This window comes from Myotis yumanensis, unplaced genomic scaffold (assembly GCF_028538775.1).
Source record: "Myotis yumanensis isolate MYYU_CA2020_CCGP unplaced genomic scaffold, mMyoYum1.0.hap1 SCAF_14, whole genome shotgun sequence".
Taxonomy (NCBI): domain Eukaryota; kingdom Metazoa; phylum Chordata; class Mammalia; order Chiroptera; family Vespertilionidae; genus Myotis; species Myotis yumanensis.
The window spans coordinates 9,432,780-9,449,393 of NW_027223765.1; the positions used below are offsets into that span (position 1 = coordinate 9,432,780).

The 16,614-nt window shown below is 49.7% G+C and overlaps 1 protein-coding gene across 2 annotated transcripts in view; it reads left to right on the plus strand.

Annotated features, from left to right (window-relative positions):
* LARS2 (leucyl-tRNA synthetase 2, mitochondrial) overlaps positions 1–16,614 on the plus strand; it is a 97,448-nt gene that overhangs the window by 66,401 nt on the left and 14,433 nt on the right. For both annotated transcript variants that reach the window (XM_070391667.1, XM_070391668.1), the window contains 3 exons: positions 678–961; positions 4,495–4,593; positions 7,932–8,069. In XM_070391667.1, the coding sequence (XP_070247768.1) occupies positions 678–961; positions 4,495–4,593; positions 7,932–8,069 (521 nt within the window). The remainder of the gene's footprint in view (positions 1–677; positions 962–4,494; positions 4,594–7,931; positions 8,070–16,614) is intronic.

Here is a 16,614-nt window from a genome sequence, read left to right on the forward strand (position 1 = left end):
TCCCCCAACAGAGGAGCAGTCATTACAAAAGCATGTGATGCCGTTCTTGACCGGCAGCTGTGTGCTGGTGTGTGATGACCTCGGCAGGGGGTGCCCGGGGAGGCCTGGAGCCAGGGCCACTTACCCATTAGATGGCCCCGTGGATGCAGCCTAGGGTCCCCCAAAGGTTTTCTTTTAAAATCAGAAGAAAAAAAGTGAACTTTTAGGGTAAAAATTATATTTATTTTTATTCCACACAGTCATAAAATACAATTTTTTGGTATGATCTTCGGGAGGAAGGGGCCCATAAGGGCAAAGGCACCTGGGCTCACAAAGGTCATAGTGCACAGAAACCCGGCAGTCCTGGTGGTGGCACGGGTGGCGCTTGTTCTTCATATATATACTGGTATATGTGTGTGTGTGTGTGTGTGTGTGTGTGTGTGTGTGTGTTTCTTTCAGAGAGGAAGGGAGAGGGAGAGAGAGAGAGAAACATCAATGACGAGAGAGAATCACTGATCGGCTGCCTCCTGCACACCCCACACTGGAGATTGAGCCCCCATCCCGGGCATGTGCTCTGACCAGGAATTCGAACCGTAACCTCCTGGTTCATAGCTTGACACTCAACCACTGAGCCATGCCAGTCGGGCACGATGCTTGTTCTTGTGCAGGGAGGAACGGACCCCTTCTTTCCCTCTCAGTTCACAGGTATGAGCCGGCAGGATGCGTTTCTCGCCCTGACTGAGAAAGCCCGGAGGAAGGGAGTGGGTGGAGACGTGACGAGTGGTAAACTGAAGGACTGGCTGATCTCCAGGCAGCGGTACTGGGGCACCCCGATCCCCATGGTCCACTGCCCGGCCTGTGGCCCCGTGCCCGTGCCGCTGGAGGACCTGCCCGTGACCTTGCCCAGCATCACATCTTTCACTGGCAAGGGAGGCTCCCCACTGGCCACGGCGTCGGAGTGGGTGAACTGCCCCTGCCCCAGGTAAGCAACCACGTCCCCCAGCTGAGACTGACTGTAGCCCCAGCGCCCTGCTGGGGTTTCAGACTCCCTTTTCTCTGGGGCTAACTCTGCTCCCTTCTGGGACTCCCACTGGGCTGGTAGAATAACGTAGGTCTTTTGGGACCTTTAAAAAAAAAATATTGACATCAGAGAGGAAGGGAAAGGGAGAGAGAGATAGAAACATCAATGATGAGAGAGACTCATTGACTGGCTGTCTCCTGCACGCCCCGCACTGGGGATCGAGCCCGCAACCTGGGCATGTGCCCTTTGCCAGAATCGAACCAGGGACCCTTCAGTCCACAGACCGACACTCTATCCACTGAGCCAAGCCAGCTAGGGACTTTTGGGACCTTTGAGAGAAGGGGCTGGAGTCTGGGCCCAGCCGCAGGAATGGGGGAGAGTCATGTCCATCCACATCTTCCCCAGAAGCATCTGGTCCAGCTGATGGAAAAGCTGCCCATGGTCTTTGTAGGGTTGCAAAGGCCCAGTCTCTTTCATTTACATCCCAAAGAGCTTCTGCAGATGAGAGGAAGTGGTTTCTCACCCAGTGACTGACAATGGAGAGATTTTATCACCAGGAGCCAGGAGAGGCTATGGCAGCCACCCTGCTCGGGGTTCGCGCTCTGCGGTACTGAAACCTGCCCCTTTTCCCTTCTCCTCATTTTGCAAGTGGGACTGTGTTTTTCTGTCAGCTCACTGGCCTATCTCAAGTGTAATTGTGATGATGCCTTATCAGCTCATTACATAAACAAATAATCGATACCAAGTTCCAGTGTTTTCCTTCTTCCTTCTGTGGAAAAGCCCTTTCTCTTTCTCTTTTTTTTTTTTTAGAGAAATCACTACCAGAGTGTTTTTGAAATAACCTAGTCCTTTGCCAGCACAGAGCTGAGTTACAAGGTTGATAATTAGGTAACCACGTTCCAGGCCTGGGAGTCAGACAGTAATAGATTGCAGTCTGTCTGTGTGGCCTTGGGAACGTCCTTTTACTTCTCTGAGCTTTGATTTCTTTATCAGGAACTAAAATAATCCCCTGAAGGGCTGTTCAGAAGGGCTGTTCGCGGTGGCACCTACATTCAATAAATAGAAGTGTTGGCACCATGTTCCCATCCACCCAGCCCGCAGTCCTCCGAGGGCCCCACACGGCAGCCTGGAGACGTGAGAGGGGCTTGTGGGCAGGAGCGTAGGAAGCTCTGGACCACTTTGGGGTAGAAGTGTGGGCGTGGGAGGAAATTAGTGCACCCTCTTTGTTGGTGAGTAGTGACAAAGGTCTTGTCTTCGGGGGAACTGGATGGCCCTCAGGGCTCATTCACCAAAGTCAGGGCCTCACTGTCAGGAATGAGGTTTCCGACCTGGAGGCAGGTTCCTAGAGGGCAGAGCCAGGCCTTGGTATTGGTCAAGGCTCCCCGGTGGTTCTGCTGAGCACCAGAGCTGAGAGCCTCCGGGCCAGCGTGGCCAAGCGGGCAGCGCGGTGGTGAGGACCGCAGGCAGCAGAGCCCAACAGACGTGGCGTCCTTACCCCTGAGCTCCGAGACCTTGGGAGGATTTCCTAACCTCTCTGAGCCCTAGTTATTTACTCATCTGCAAAAAGGGGCCATGAGTAGTATCTGCCTCGTAGCCCCCAGGGTTCCTGGGGATCAAGTGGGATCCTGCCTGTGAGCAGGGTCAGGGCCTGCTACCCAGTGTTAGTATTATCACTGTTGGAGCTAGTCATGATGATGTCACCGTCGTCTATCCCTCCCACTTAGTCAGGAAAACGTGTTGCTTGTCTGTGTGTCCAGCATGACCACTGAAAAGGAAACCAGCGCAGCCTCTTCCCGCCTTGTAGGGCACTAATGGTGAGGGAGACGCAGTAACCTGTGTCTCCCAACTGTTTCCCGAAATGGTCTCTGTGTTCAGCCGATTGCTCTCCAAGTAAAAAGGCCTGGCGCTACCCTTAGAGACGCACTGTTGAGCGGATGTCTTAGGGCAGCACGGGGTGGTGGGAAGCAGGATTCCTGGGTTCTCTCTGATAAGCTCCTACCCGCAGGGGCCACCACTGTTCTCAGTGGGAGCCCCCTGACTAAAATGCAGGAGGTCCCTGGGGGGTCCCCCGAGAGACACCTCAATATCTGAGGCTCCTGTCTCTGCTCAGCCACTTCCATTTAACAAGTGGGAGGTGGAAGTGGCTGTTTCCCTCGGTAATAGGGTAATATTTGTAAAACAGGTATGAACTGCTTCACAGGTGCAAGATATGAATGCAACCCTTCTTTTATTTGAAGATTAAAAACAGACTCGAGCCCTTGCATGCCAAATGAACAGAAGTTTCATCACTTCTTCCTGGGGCTCCTCATACCTTTCCTTGTCCTCCAAGAACCCCCAAGGACATAGACTGCCCACGGCAGCATCGGAGGGATGGTTGGCCCTGCTTCTGTTCCTCAAAAGGGCGAGTGTGGAGTCCTGGCCGTGTCCTCCCCCTCCCCTGTGGCTTTTCACTGTTAACAGCCCACTCACCCGATCCACAGCTGGTCCAGGCCTAGTGGGTCCTCAGGGGAGCTGAGCCCCTCCTAGGCGAGGCGTGACTGAGGGCACCCTCTCCTGGGTCCCTGGAAGATGTGGCTTTGGCACCAGTTCCTTCACTCCCCAGGCCCAGCGCCCTGGGGACGTGCTTCACAGTTGGCTCAGCAGCTGGGCCCTGGTGGGACCTCCGTCCCTGGCATCTGCATCCCTAGAGCGAGGGTTGCTTTTTCTTTTCATCCCTCACTCACCAGTATCTGCATTGATTTTCTTGAACAGCAGGTCTGTCTTCACCCTCCTGTTAGGAGCCCGTGTTTAGGCAGCGGATGTGGGTAAATGTGTACTAAGTAGCCCTCTGGAGGGGCTTCCGGTTTGCAGGGCTGCGGATTTTGCGGTGTAGGCACTCCCACCCAGGGCTGACTTCAGGCTCCCCCCTCGACCACTTGTTGCACAGCTGGGAGGAGGCGCTCACGGCTGCTTCTTGCCAGCTGGTTTGAGGGCGCTGCGGTGGTCTCTGCCTTCGGGCTTCAAGGTGATTTATTTTCCAGGGTCACCCAGGGGGCTTCTGCACCCTGCCCCCTAGAGCAAATGTAAGTTAATTTTTCAGTGCAGCGTCTTGCTGCTTATGGTTTTCAACTTCTCTTCGTGAATTGACTTGCCTCTGAAGCATCATAAAGGAGGCTTGGCTAGAGGCAGTGCTGACACGCCTGAGATAGAAGTTAATGCGCAAGAAAGACACTTATTCTTGTCTTGTCCCTTTAGGTTGTTAGGTTTTCTACCAGGTTCCATCGGAGAAGTGGAGAATAAGGCTTTTAATTGTTAAAGACCGAAGTTATTCTGAGAATTTCTTTAAAACACGGAGGGTATAGTACAAAAGAGCTTTCTCCGAATGGTCCTTCCCTCATGCGCCTTGTCCTTAGGGCATTTCACATTCCTCCTCATTACCACAGCTTTCTCAAAGCTGGTGGAGCACTGCATTAATATTTAAAGAAACCAATGGACGGACTTCATTTATTTCCTAGGTGCAAGGGCGCAGCCAAGAGAGAGACAGATACGATGGACACCTTTGTGGATTCCGCCTGGTACTACTTCAGATACACCGACCCTCAGAACACGCACAGGTAAGCCCTGCCCGACTCTCGCACGTGTCCGCCAGGGTCTTCCAGAAGCACAGCCACATGGATTAGATGTGCAGGACACTGCTTGGGGGAAGTGCCTATGAGGAGTGAAGGGCGAGGGAGCATGAGTCGCAGGAAGCGCCCTTCGACCGTGGAGCTGGTCCCACACCTGGCAAGGGACCCAGGGAAGTAGGAGACGGGTAGGAAGAGCCTCAGACCACAATGCAGCTCTGAGGAGGTCTCAGCCAGGCCAACAGGATGCCTCGTGCAAAGCTTGCCCATTGGAGAGTCCCAGGTCAGGCAGAGAGGACTCTGCCCTGGTCCTGGCACAGCATGGACACCAAGTGGATTTATTTTTTTTGACATATGTGTGTGTGTTTTTTATTGATTTCAGAGAGGAAGGGAGAGGGAGAGAGAGATACAAACATCAGTGATGAGCGAGAATCATTGATTGGCTGCCTCCTGCACACCCCACACCTGGGATGGAGCCTGCAACCTGGGCATGTGTCCTAACCGGGAATCGAACTGTGACCTCCTGGTTCATAGGTCCACGCTTAGCCACTGAGCCACACCAGCCGGGCCCGAGTGGATTTACAGATGGAACTGCTGGGAGCTGTTGGTCACTCTGCTCCTTGAAGCAGATCTTGTCAAGGGAGCCTGTTAGATGATTGAATTAGATTCTTTGTGGCCAAGTTAGTCCCAAGTACAGGAAAGATAAAGCACAGAGGAAGGAAGGAAGTGCTGGAGTCATGCCCCCTTGGCCCCACACTGGCCTGCATTTATGCGATTATAAAGCTCTAATGTCATTTACTCGACTGAAAATAATGATGGAACTATGCAGGGAGGGCAGGAGGGAGGGAGTATGAGAGCTAAGAAACACCCTCTCTTATCACACACTGTCAACAATTAAAATCTAAAACTGATAAATCAATGAAGAGTATGCACATATTTTTAATAATTGCCAGAAGAAACAGCTAAGGGAGCAAACGTGGCTGAGGAATGGGCGGGTGTGCGGGGAGAAGGGGTCAGTGAAGGGATGGGGCCGGAGAGTGCTGCTCTGAATGCCAAGTCCTTCGGTGCTGTTTGCTTTTTATCTGTGTGCCCGTGTTCCCTTGAAAAAACAGATAAATGAGGGAAAGAGCGCAGGAGGTAGATAAGTAGAGAGAGAATGAAAACAAAAGAAAGCAATCGCAGAGCACAGGAAAAACTACAAAAAAACTGTGCTCAGAAGCCTTGCCAGCTCGCTCTTGTCTGCAGGAGAACAATTACTCTGAAACCCGTAGCCCATGTATAAAAAGGCCCCTTTTTATAATATTCCAGTGAGACGGTCGCCCCTGCGCTCCCTGCCCCGCCCGACAGTATTGCAATTCTGGCTTTGATTCAGGCCAGGTGAGGGGGGCCCAGAGTAACCAGCAAAGACAGAAAGGGTGCGGGGTGACTGCTGAGGCTGGGAACTGCCAGGGTGGCCCCGGCTCCCCCACGGAGGGGCCCTCTCCTGGATCTTCTAGAAGGCGCTGTGGTGCACCCACCTGGTAACAGCCGGCTGATGCGGGACGCAGGCTGCGCACCTCTCAGAGCTGCAGGGAGCAGCTTCTCACAGATGAGGGAGACTCTAGATGACAGTGGTGGGACCCTCCTGCCCCGAGGAGAAAGGCAGTCTTGGGCCCTCACAGCCCCCATCCGGGATGCCAGGAGCTAATTTCCTTCCCAACGTCGGCCGCTCATTTCAGCACGGCCGCTCATTTCAGCACCGGCTTCGGCCTCACTCGGTGGTTTCGGGCAGATTGCAGATCTGAGCTGTAGCTGCTTTCAGCACCTCGGCCCTTAGTTTGTCCCAAACTCATTTGGGGCCAAGTACCATCCCGACTTCCCTTTCTCTTCTATCACCTGGAGCAGCAGTTGGATTTCTCTGGGGAACCATTTTTCACAAAGAAAAACATTTTTTTTTTAAATTTTACTAGAATTCTGGCAGAGTGACTGGAGGAGAGACCAAGCTGCAGTAAGATGCTAACGCGTGGTGGTTGGACAGGCTCACCTGCTTAGCAACAGGAGCCAGCGCCAGCCGAGTCCACGCTGCGGGGAGAGGCGTGGGGGAGAGAACTCAGATACTTGAAATCATGGAGTACACCTCCTGCAAAGGCAGAAGTATGCTGTGTACTGCGCTGATGGCCTCAGTGAGGGCAGTCCCTGGGAATGAAGAGGTCTGTCCCCAGCCAGCACTGCCCCCCAACACATGTGCACACATACACACACCTTTGCACACACACACACACATCTATGCACACACAGACACCTGCACGCACACACACACACTTTTGCGCACACACACACCTCTGTGCACACACACCCCTCTGCGCACACACACACATCTGCACACACATACACACCTGCTCACACACACATCTGCACACACATACACACACCTGCTCACAGTCACGCACCTCTGCACACTCTCACACACATCTCCAAGAGTCATCATAGGAAGTGGTTCTCCCCCCCCCCGCCCCAGCATCCCTGAGGACCGGGAGTATGAGGAAGCCTTCCTTTTAGGAGCTCTATAGACTGAAGACCCAGTTAGGTGACAGGGAGTTGTGGGCTCTTTTCTGACAGGTACCCTAAGTTTGCTCATTGCATTCAGGAGTCAAATACAAGCTCTTGCTGTCTGCATTTAAAAAATAAGACTGAATTTCTATTTTAAAATGAACATTTAGTGTCTGTATGGTAATCTCCATTGTAAATGCTACATTGCCCCCTGTTGGTAAGAACTTAAAAATCTCAATTTTCTATCATAATAAAAATTAAAATAAATTTAGATATTCAAATATGCATTATACAGAAATACCCCCCTTTTTTTGCTTGTATATTTTCCTCTTGTCCTCATTTTATATGAAAATTGCATAAAATATGTCAGTAACGGCTTCTGAAACAGTTTTTATAAATTTTACAAATGAACACTGATCTGACTTTTTTCTCCTTCGTTATATAAGGTTTTCTCTTTATATATATGTATATGTATTTATTTACTTTTTATTGATTTCAGAGCGGAAGGGAGGGGGAGAGAGAGATAGAAACATCAGTGAAGAGAGAGAATCATCGGTTGCCTGCCTCCTGCATGCTCCACACTGGGGATCAAGCCTGCCACCCGGGCATGTGCCCTGATGGGAATCGAACAGTGACCTCCACGCTCAACCACTGAGCATTGCCGGCCAGGCTCTCTTATTATATTTTTAAAAGGAAATCAGTGTTTTTCTCTGACATAATTTATTTCAGGGCATATGCAAATTACAGCCCAACTGTGGCAGAGCAGGTTTTTAAAAAATGGCCATTTCTCTTTCTCCCAGTCCTTTCAGCCCAGCGCTGGCCGACTACTGGATGCCCGTGGATCTGTACATTGGGGGGAAAGAGCACGCCGTCATGCACTTGTTCTACGCGAGATTCTTCAGTCATTTCTGCCACGATCAAAAAATGGTCAAGCACAGGTGAGCAGTTAGGCCGCTTTGCAAAAGAATTCAGCACCATGAACAGCAACCTAAAGCAGGCGTCCCTACTGAAGCCAGTAAATGTCACAGAAGAATTCTGTTTTTCGAGTCCATTTTCGTGGTCAAGGTCAGCCTGAACCATTGGAAGTGCGTTTCTGTTGCTTAATTGTTGTAGGAGGTGGTACCGCATGTTCCCATCAGATCTTGCCTTCGCCCTTCTCTGTCTGATGGAGTTAAGCAATTGAGATTTTTTACTTGAGAGGCAGGGAAGAGCGGTTTATGATGTTTCACTACAGCTTTTTGTCGCTTCTCATGTTCAGTCATATTTATCTTCTGGCCCCTCGGTACAAGCTCTGTTTCCAAGCTGGACTGAATCCTGCCTCAATATATCACTCTGATAAAAATATATAACGGATTAAAGGCTAGGGAATCACATTGTAAATCCATTGATAAATTCTCTTCCTGTTGGCCTGTGTCTAGTCCCCAGGATGTTCAGAAAGATGTGCGTGTGCTTTTTCCTATGAAGTATATCATATATATTACATGTATTTAATGTACTGAACAACTTAAAGCATACAATGAAGTGCCGTGCACCCCCTTCTCAGTTTAAGAAACAGTGTGAGAGGTTCCTTGGAGTCCCCGGGGTGCCCTCTCCAATCCTAACATCCCTCTTCCTCCACCACCACCCTTCGCCCAGCAAACCCCTGCTCTGAATCTTGAATTACTCACTCTCTTATTTTTCTTTATAAATGTATCACTTGTGTGTGTGTGTGTGTATTTCAATAATCTGCACTGTTTAGTTTTCTGTGTTTGAGTAGGATCTTATTTCAGGTGCTCTGTCCTGCTTTACTTGCTCAACACTCCTGTGTTCATCCACGTTGCTGCACAGAGTTGTAGCGTTTCTCTCTCACACTGTGATGTCTGTTACAGGGAATGGATTCTAACGCAGAGCTCGGTGTATGTGCCCAAACCCCCAGTAGTGGTCATTGGACTGTTTTGTGCAGTTCTGAACAAAACTGCTGTTGAGCATTCTTGTATGTGACTCCTGGCCCAGGTGTCAGCGGTTCTCTGGGGTGTGTCCCTAAGAGTAGAGCTGCCGATTGTGGGGTTTGCACATGTTCAGCTTGACTCAGGAGCACCATGTTGGTTACATAAACCCACCCTCTCACAGCAGAGGTGAGGGCTCCTGTTGCTCTCTCCATGTCTTCATCATGACAACAGCTTTACATTTTGAAAAGCTGGTGGTTGTAGAATGGATTGCTCTGTGAGTTAGATTTGCGTTAGCAACACTGCTGACTTACTAAGTTTGGCATGTTTTTAATGTTTATGGTCCTCTGTGTGTCCTCTTACACTGGATCCTTGATTGTGTCCTTTGCTCGTATTTCTTTTTTTAATATACTTGTATTGATTTCAGAGAGGAAGGGAGAGAGAGACAGAAACATCAACAATGAGTGAGAATCATCGATCGCTGCCTCCTGCACGCCCCCTACTGGGGATTGAGCCCGCAAACCGGGCATGTGCCCTGATCAGATGGAACTGTGACCTCCTGTTCATAGGTCAATGCTCAACCACTGAGCCACGCTGGCCCAGCTGCCCATATTTCTTCTGGGTAGTGTTCTATTGTTTGTAGGAATTCTTTTTAAAAAATATATATATTTATTGATTTCAGTGAGTAAGGGAGAAGGAGAGAGAGAGAAACATCCATGATGAGAGAGAATCATTGATCAGCTGCCTCCTGCACGCCCCCCCACTGGGGATCAAGCCCACAACCCAGGCATGTGCCCTTGGCCGGAATTGAACCTGGGACCCTTCAGTCCACAGGCTGACGCTCTATCCACTGAGCCAAGCCAGCTAGGGCATTTGTAGAAATTCTTGAGTTATTCTGGATGCTAATGCTTTTTCAACTGTAGGAATTGCAAGTATTTTTTTCCCAGTCCTTAGCTTGCCTTATTTTTATGTCTTTTGATGAACAAAAACTCATAATTTAATGTAGTAAAGTTTAATAACCTTTCATTGCTTTTAGTGTCTCAGTAGCATCCATTTCCCCCCTGATCAGTAGAGTCCTCTCCCTCATAAATCAAGTTTTCATATATATGCAAGGGCCTGTTACAGGATCTTTATTCCTTCCATTGGTTTATTTGGTTTTTGCTGTGCTAGTTATTTACTGGATTTATTTTAATTTTATAAGTCTTAATATTCAGTAAGGGAAGTCCTCCTACTTTATTCTTTTTCTCTGGGAGTATCTTAGCTGTGATTGGACCTTTGTTCTTCCGTGTATATTTCAGATTCAGCTTCTCAGATCCACAGAAGTATCTAGTGAGAATGTGGTTGGAATTGCTATATCTTTTCTCACTCTTCCTTCTTGCATCTCTGATCTTAACATCTGAAGTCATGTCCCTTTTTTTCAAATCACATGCTTTAGAATAGCTCTTGTGTTCTTTAGTGAAGGTCCAACTATGAGTTCTCTTTTGTGAGTTTGCCAGCTCGAAGACCATGTTTTACATGTTTCATGTGTCCTTTTTTTTAATGCAACATCTTTTAGAATATTTTTAAATTTTTTATTTATTGATGAGAGAGAGAGAGAGGGAGAGATCGACTTGTTTTTCCACTTATTTATGCATTCATTGGTTGATTCTTGTATGTGCTCTGACCAGGGATCGAGCCTGCAACCTTGGCATATTGGGACAACACTCTAACCAACTAAGCTACCTGGCCAGGGCCTTTAGTCTGTTTTTTAATTGCAAAGAAGAGTAGGAAAATGACTGATTATCTCCCCAGCCAGATAACCCTGATTAACAGTAGGAAGTAATTACACATGTCTAAGATTAAAATATTTTAGCTCCACAGAAAGAGAACATTGAAATGTCCTCCCTGCACCCCACCCTGCACACTTCTCCTCAACTTGCTAACAGTGTTTTGATTTCTTCCCCAAAAAAATTTTGCATAGCTCCGTGTTCCTATTGATATACTCATTTTGACATGTTACATATATTATTTGTATATCTTTTGCTTTTTTTGGATTCAATAATATAACTTAGTGATTTTTCCATGTCAGCACATAAAAATCTTCTGCTCTACCCTAGCTGGTTTGGCTCAGTGGATAGAGCGTCGGCCTGCGGACCAAAGGGTCCTGGGTTCAATTCCAGTCAAGGGCACGTACCTTGGTTGCTGGCTCCTCCCTGGCCCTGGCCCTCATCGGGGCTCGTGCAGGAGGCAACCAATCGATGTGTTTCTTTCACATCGATGTTTCTCTCTGTCTTTCCCTCTCTCTTCCACTCTCTCTAAAAAGCAATAGAAAAATATCCTCAGATGAGGATTAAATATATATATTCTGTTCTTTTTAACTTATTCGTAGTGTTCCACCATAAGGATATGCCATAATTTATTTAAGCAGTCCTCTATGTGTTCAGTTGCTGTTACAAAAAAATTAAAAAGTCTGATGACTCTTTACTGATACTCTTGGCAGGTGTTTGGAATGCTGTCTGCAGGTTCAAGTCCTAACACTGGGGAGTGCTGGGTCAAAGGATTTGTGTTTTTACATTTTTGAAAGCTAAAAAATGTTACTTTTAAAACCTCCGTGATGCAGAGGACAGTCAGTTTCATTAACAAGCAGCGCATGGAGAGCTCAGACCTGCTCCCTCGGTCTGTGCATGCCCACCCGGATGGGAAATCTACTGTACAGAAAACTAATTCAGGACAAATTAAATACATAAAATAATTTTCTTCTCATTAGACCCAGAGAGATTGTCGAGTAAAAATAAACTGATCCGTGTCAGGAACGAAACACGTTGACAGCTTTAATCCTCGGGCAATAAGTGAGTTCACGTGTTTGTACAGGGGGAGGTAGGATTTATGATTCTGCCTTGCCTTTCTGATTCCTTCTCTGTGGAAACCTCTGTACCTCGCTGGGTAAAGATCACCCCTGAGGATGGCCGTCGGACCCTGCTTCTGTCACCAGTGGATGGTGTGCACTCTTGGAGACTATTCGTTTTCAGGGTGGGGGGTATTTTGTTCTGCCAAGAGCCATTTGAGTATTTATAACATCATTCGAGAGCCATACAAAATTATCAACTTAAAAACTGCCTGTTAGGCTCAGTCTCTGGCCCTGGTTGTGATGCGTGCGGGAGGCAAGCAATCGATGTATCTCTCTCACATCGATATATTTCTCTCTGTCTCTCCCCCTCCCTTCCCCTCTCTCTAAAAATCAATTTGAAAATCTCCTCAGTTGAGGATTAACAAATAAAACAAACAAACAATTAGCCTGCTATATTGGGTCAAACATTGAATTAACTCACCCCTAACACCGTGGCAGGGCCAGACCCAATGATTCCGCAGGCCTTATACAGCCTACGGGCCGGATGTTCCCCATTCCTGGTTTAAATCAATCGAGTTGAACCCCTTGACATAAGCAGATACAAGTGTATGTTCTTCAAAGGAGGGGCTCTCCTTGGGGTAGGGAGAATCGGATGGAGGTCAAGTACAAAGGCCGGGTGCAGCAGGAGAAGCACTCCTGTCCCACGCGGGTCTAGACACAAAGGCTGTAAATGACTTCTGGCTCCCTCCTCACGGTAGGGCATGCTGCCCCAGCTTCGGAGCAGCTCTTTGTGGAAGTAACTGAGTCAGTGACTCATTCGATGGCTACCTGTTTTAAGGTATAGGACAGGGCCTGGCCGCTTTCATGACTTCTTCTCCGTGGGTTAAAACTATATTTGAGGCCCGGATGGTGTGGCTACGTGGTTGAGCATCCACCCAGGAACCAGGAGGTCACAATTCGCTGCTCCCCTGTTAGCAGACTCTGCTGACCCTGGGAGCTCAGCAGGCCCAGTCCGTGGGGCTCTCTCCTGCTCCTCTGACCACACCAGAGCCGGCTCCTGGGAGAAGGGAGGGGAGGAAATAGAAGAGAAGCTTCGCTTGGGTCTCCCTGTATTAACAGGTCTCCCTGTGAGCTATTGGCTGGCTGCTAGAAAACAGAAATGGTGATGTTTTAAGAATGAGCCATGGCTTCAAGCTTCGAAACTGGCTAATGCTGTGAACATAATGGTCCAAGGCGGAGGTGAATTTAGTCTGGAAAGTCTAAGCTGGAAATGTTTTCAGAGATCCATGGCTTCCTGTTTTCTTTTTCCAAGATCTACAGGCTAGCCACCAGACCTGGTCCGAAGGGTGGGCAGCAGGCTCTCTAGGGCTTTCTAAGTATGTCAGTGCCATCCACAGTGACTGCTTAGGGCTCTCATGAGCCCTGGGATCCTCTTAGCCTCATCCTGCTTAGCATATTCCTTGCACGCAATGATTTGCATAAGGGTATTTAAAAGAGCGTATCAATCTATGCTCTGAATTCCTTGTTTCTTCTATTAATTAGCAACTCCCTCCCTCCCTTTCCTTCCTTCCCTCCTTCTCTCCTCCCTCCCTTCCTTTCTTAGTGGGATAAAAGGGCCTTCAATGACCAGCAGGTACCGCTGTAATTTCTGAGTTAGTGCAGTCCAGACGGTCAAGGAAGCACGAAGATGCACCATTCTGCATGCCCACAGCTGTGTTGCAGTGCAAGCAACGCAGCCCACCCCCAGCGGTGGTGTGAAAGGAGCAAGGAGGAAGCCCGCTCAGAACAAAGAGCACAAATGTGTATTCATGAAATGAAGCCATGGAGGGCCGTCCTCAAGGCAGCGGCCCCGCATGCTGCCCCCATTCTGGATGGTCCCCAGTCAGAGGGGTTTGTTGGTGGTTTAGAATTGCAGGCTTTTTGCTTTCTTTTAAACACCCCCCTCCCCCCACTATACAATCACTGTGATGAATGAGTGAATGAACGCACAAATGGGAAGTGCCTTGCGCCAGCCGTGCATCTTAATAATGAACTTGGCAGTGTGGTGTGATCTCTACTACAGCAGGACTGTTCCAGGTCCAGCAGGGCCCTTGACGTCCCCTTGACCCTCACCCCCAGGCACCGTGCCCCTCGCATCTCACCTGGTGCCCTCCTGAAGGTGTCAAGTGTTATTTATGAGCACGTCTCGGGCCGCCCGTTTTACTGTGAGCTTTCTGATTAATTGCAGAGTGCTCTGCACCCAGTTGTTGCTCAGATGTGTGTTGAATAAATAAGCGTGAGTCCTCATTTAGAGCTAAACTGCACATGGGGGCGGATGTGGCTGGCTTCAGCCAAGAAAATGAGAACCAGATACCCACGGGCCTGTGGAGCCCCCCTGGGGCCCTGGAAGAGTCAGGGTGGGGATCATGGGAATGAGCAGTTTCAGGAGCTGGGGAGCACCTTCCCCACTGAAATTCCATGCCAACACTCGGGGTTCTCTCCCACTCTCATTCCCTTGTTCCTGCTGCTCTTCCTTCGAGCTTGAAATCTATCAGTGTACCTCTCCCTGCAAAAGCCCCCCTCCCCCAGCTCTCAGGGTGCTCGGGCAGTGGTTTGGTCCAGGGAGAGCCAAGGGCTGGCTCCCTGAGGGCGGGAGGCTTTGCCCACCAGGACATCCCCAGGGCCTGGCTCAGCACCAGACACACAGGAGGCACCCAGTAGACACCTGTTGGATAAAAATCATAAATTCACATGGTGACTCTGCTTTCTGAGAAGGTGGTACTAAGAAGAATTCGACGCTCAGTCTGAGGCAGCCGGGGAGAGCTGCCAGGATCTGGGATGTCTGGGAAGTGAGGGGTCAGGGCCCCTGGGCAGTCCCGCCATCCCTGCTCCAGGCGATGCTGCTAGGACGGCTGGGGGAGGAGGGCCTGGCGAGCCTAAGCTACCGGCTGTGTCCCCGTGTTTGAGAAATTAAGACCGACTCCTGCAAGGAGCAAACCTTGATTCTGCCCTGCTCTCTGAGTCCCGCCTGCCAGTTCTGCGGACAGCCTTCAGGGTGGACACACACTCCAAAAGGGTTAGAAGTGGTTCTGAAACAGGCAGACCTAAGCGATGGTGTCAGCAGCCAGGCTGGTGGTGCCCACGGTGGTGGCCCTGGAAGGTGGTTGGGGGTCTGCAGGAGGTTGGTCACATTCTGGTCATTGACCTGGATGCTGGTTACACCAGTGTGTGTGTGTTTATGTTGTGAAAATTCATCAAGTTTGACCCCTAGGGTTTATATGCTTTTCAGTATATGTGCTGAACTGCTTGTAAAAGTTGGATTTTTTTGCCCTAGCCAATTTGGCTCAGTGGACAGGGCGTTGGTCTGTGGACTGAAGGGTCTCGGGTTCAATTCCGGTCAAGGGCACATAGTTGCAGGCTCAATCCCTGGTCCCAGTCAGGGCAATAGCTGGAGGCAACCAATTGATGTGTTTCTCTCATCTCTCTCTCTCTCTCTCTAGCTCGCTCCCTCCCTCCTTTCCTCCCCCCACCCCCCCTCACTTCCATTCTCTTTAAAAATCAGTGGGAAAATATCCTCTGGTGAGGATGAACAAAACTCCCGAAAGGTTTACGTTTCTGAGGCCGGAGGAGTGCAGCATTAGGCCGCCCGCAGGAGTTAGGCTCGCCAGCTGGAAGGTTGCAATTCCGCTCGTTCCCAGAAGGTGGCGGCGTTGTGCCACTCGATAAACTGCAAGAACAGAACGGGGTTCCGTTCATCGCCTACCCTTCTTGAGGATTAAATGCTACTGATTTTATCTTTGGGAATTTAGATTGTTCCCTCCCTCCTTCCACCCCAAAGACATCTTTTAAAAAATCTCTCTTAAGAGTGACCAAAGCCATGGACTCACAGTGAGAACTAGCGCAGGAGCACTGGAGCCCGAGGGAGCAGCAAGCGCATCCTCCGCGCCGGGCAGGGCGGGGAAGTTACGCGCATCCTCCCGCACCAGCACTGCTGCGGGGAAGTTGCGTCGTCGGGCAGCAGCATGTACACACGTACACTGCTCATCGCAAGGTTTTAAAATACGCAGACCAGGGGTCCTTTTTGTCTAGCTGACCCTCATCTCGTTCCTGCCCAGTCTCTTTGATCAGCTCCACCTCCCCGCCCCCCAAATCCCTTTGAACCACCTCTGTCCTCGCAGCCACAGGGGCTGCGCAGTGTGCGACCCGGGGCCTGCCCAGAGGCCTTGTCAGGAGCGGAGCTCCTCTGCATCAGAGCATCAGAGGCTGTGGGCCACGTGAGAGCCTGTGACATGAGCACATGAGCACAGCCTACTTCTCTAGAGCAGAGTTTGTGGTCGGCGCCGTCTCTGAAGTGACTGGGTTTCTTGAACCTCGACATAAAAGCCACTCCGTGTAGGTGAACTCGAAGCCCAGGGTTTGCATGTGGAGAGGGAGGGCGGCTGCCGGCAACCTGCGTGGGAACACCACGGAGCCACCCGTGCCCTCATGGATGTGAAACACGGACCGGGGAGCAGCCATGTCTCCAAGGGTCATTCATGGAGTTAGAGTGGCTCTTGCTCACGTGCCTCAAAGCTGAATCAGGTGGACTCCTCAGAGTAAACATTTTAAATCTGAAATGAAGTCATTCAGTGAGAAGGTCAACCTCAACTTGTCCTCTTTAGAGAAAAAGTTTGTATTTTACTATTCAGCCAGTAAGGGTGTAACTAAACCTCTTTTTTTTTTAAGAAAAAGAAAACACAAGCAATGTAAATA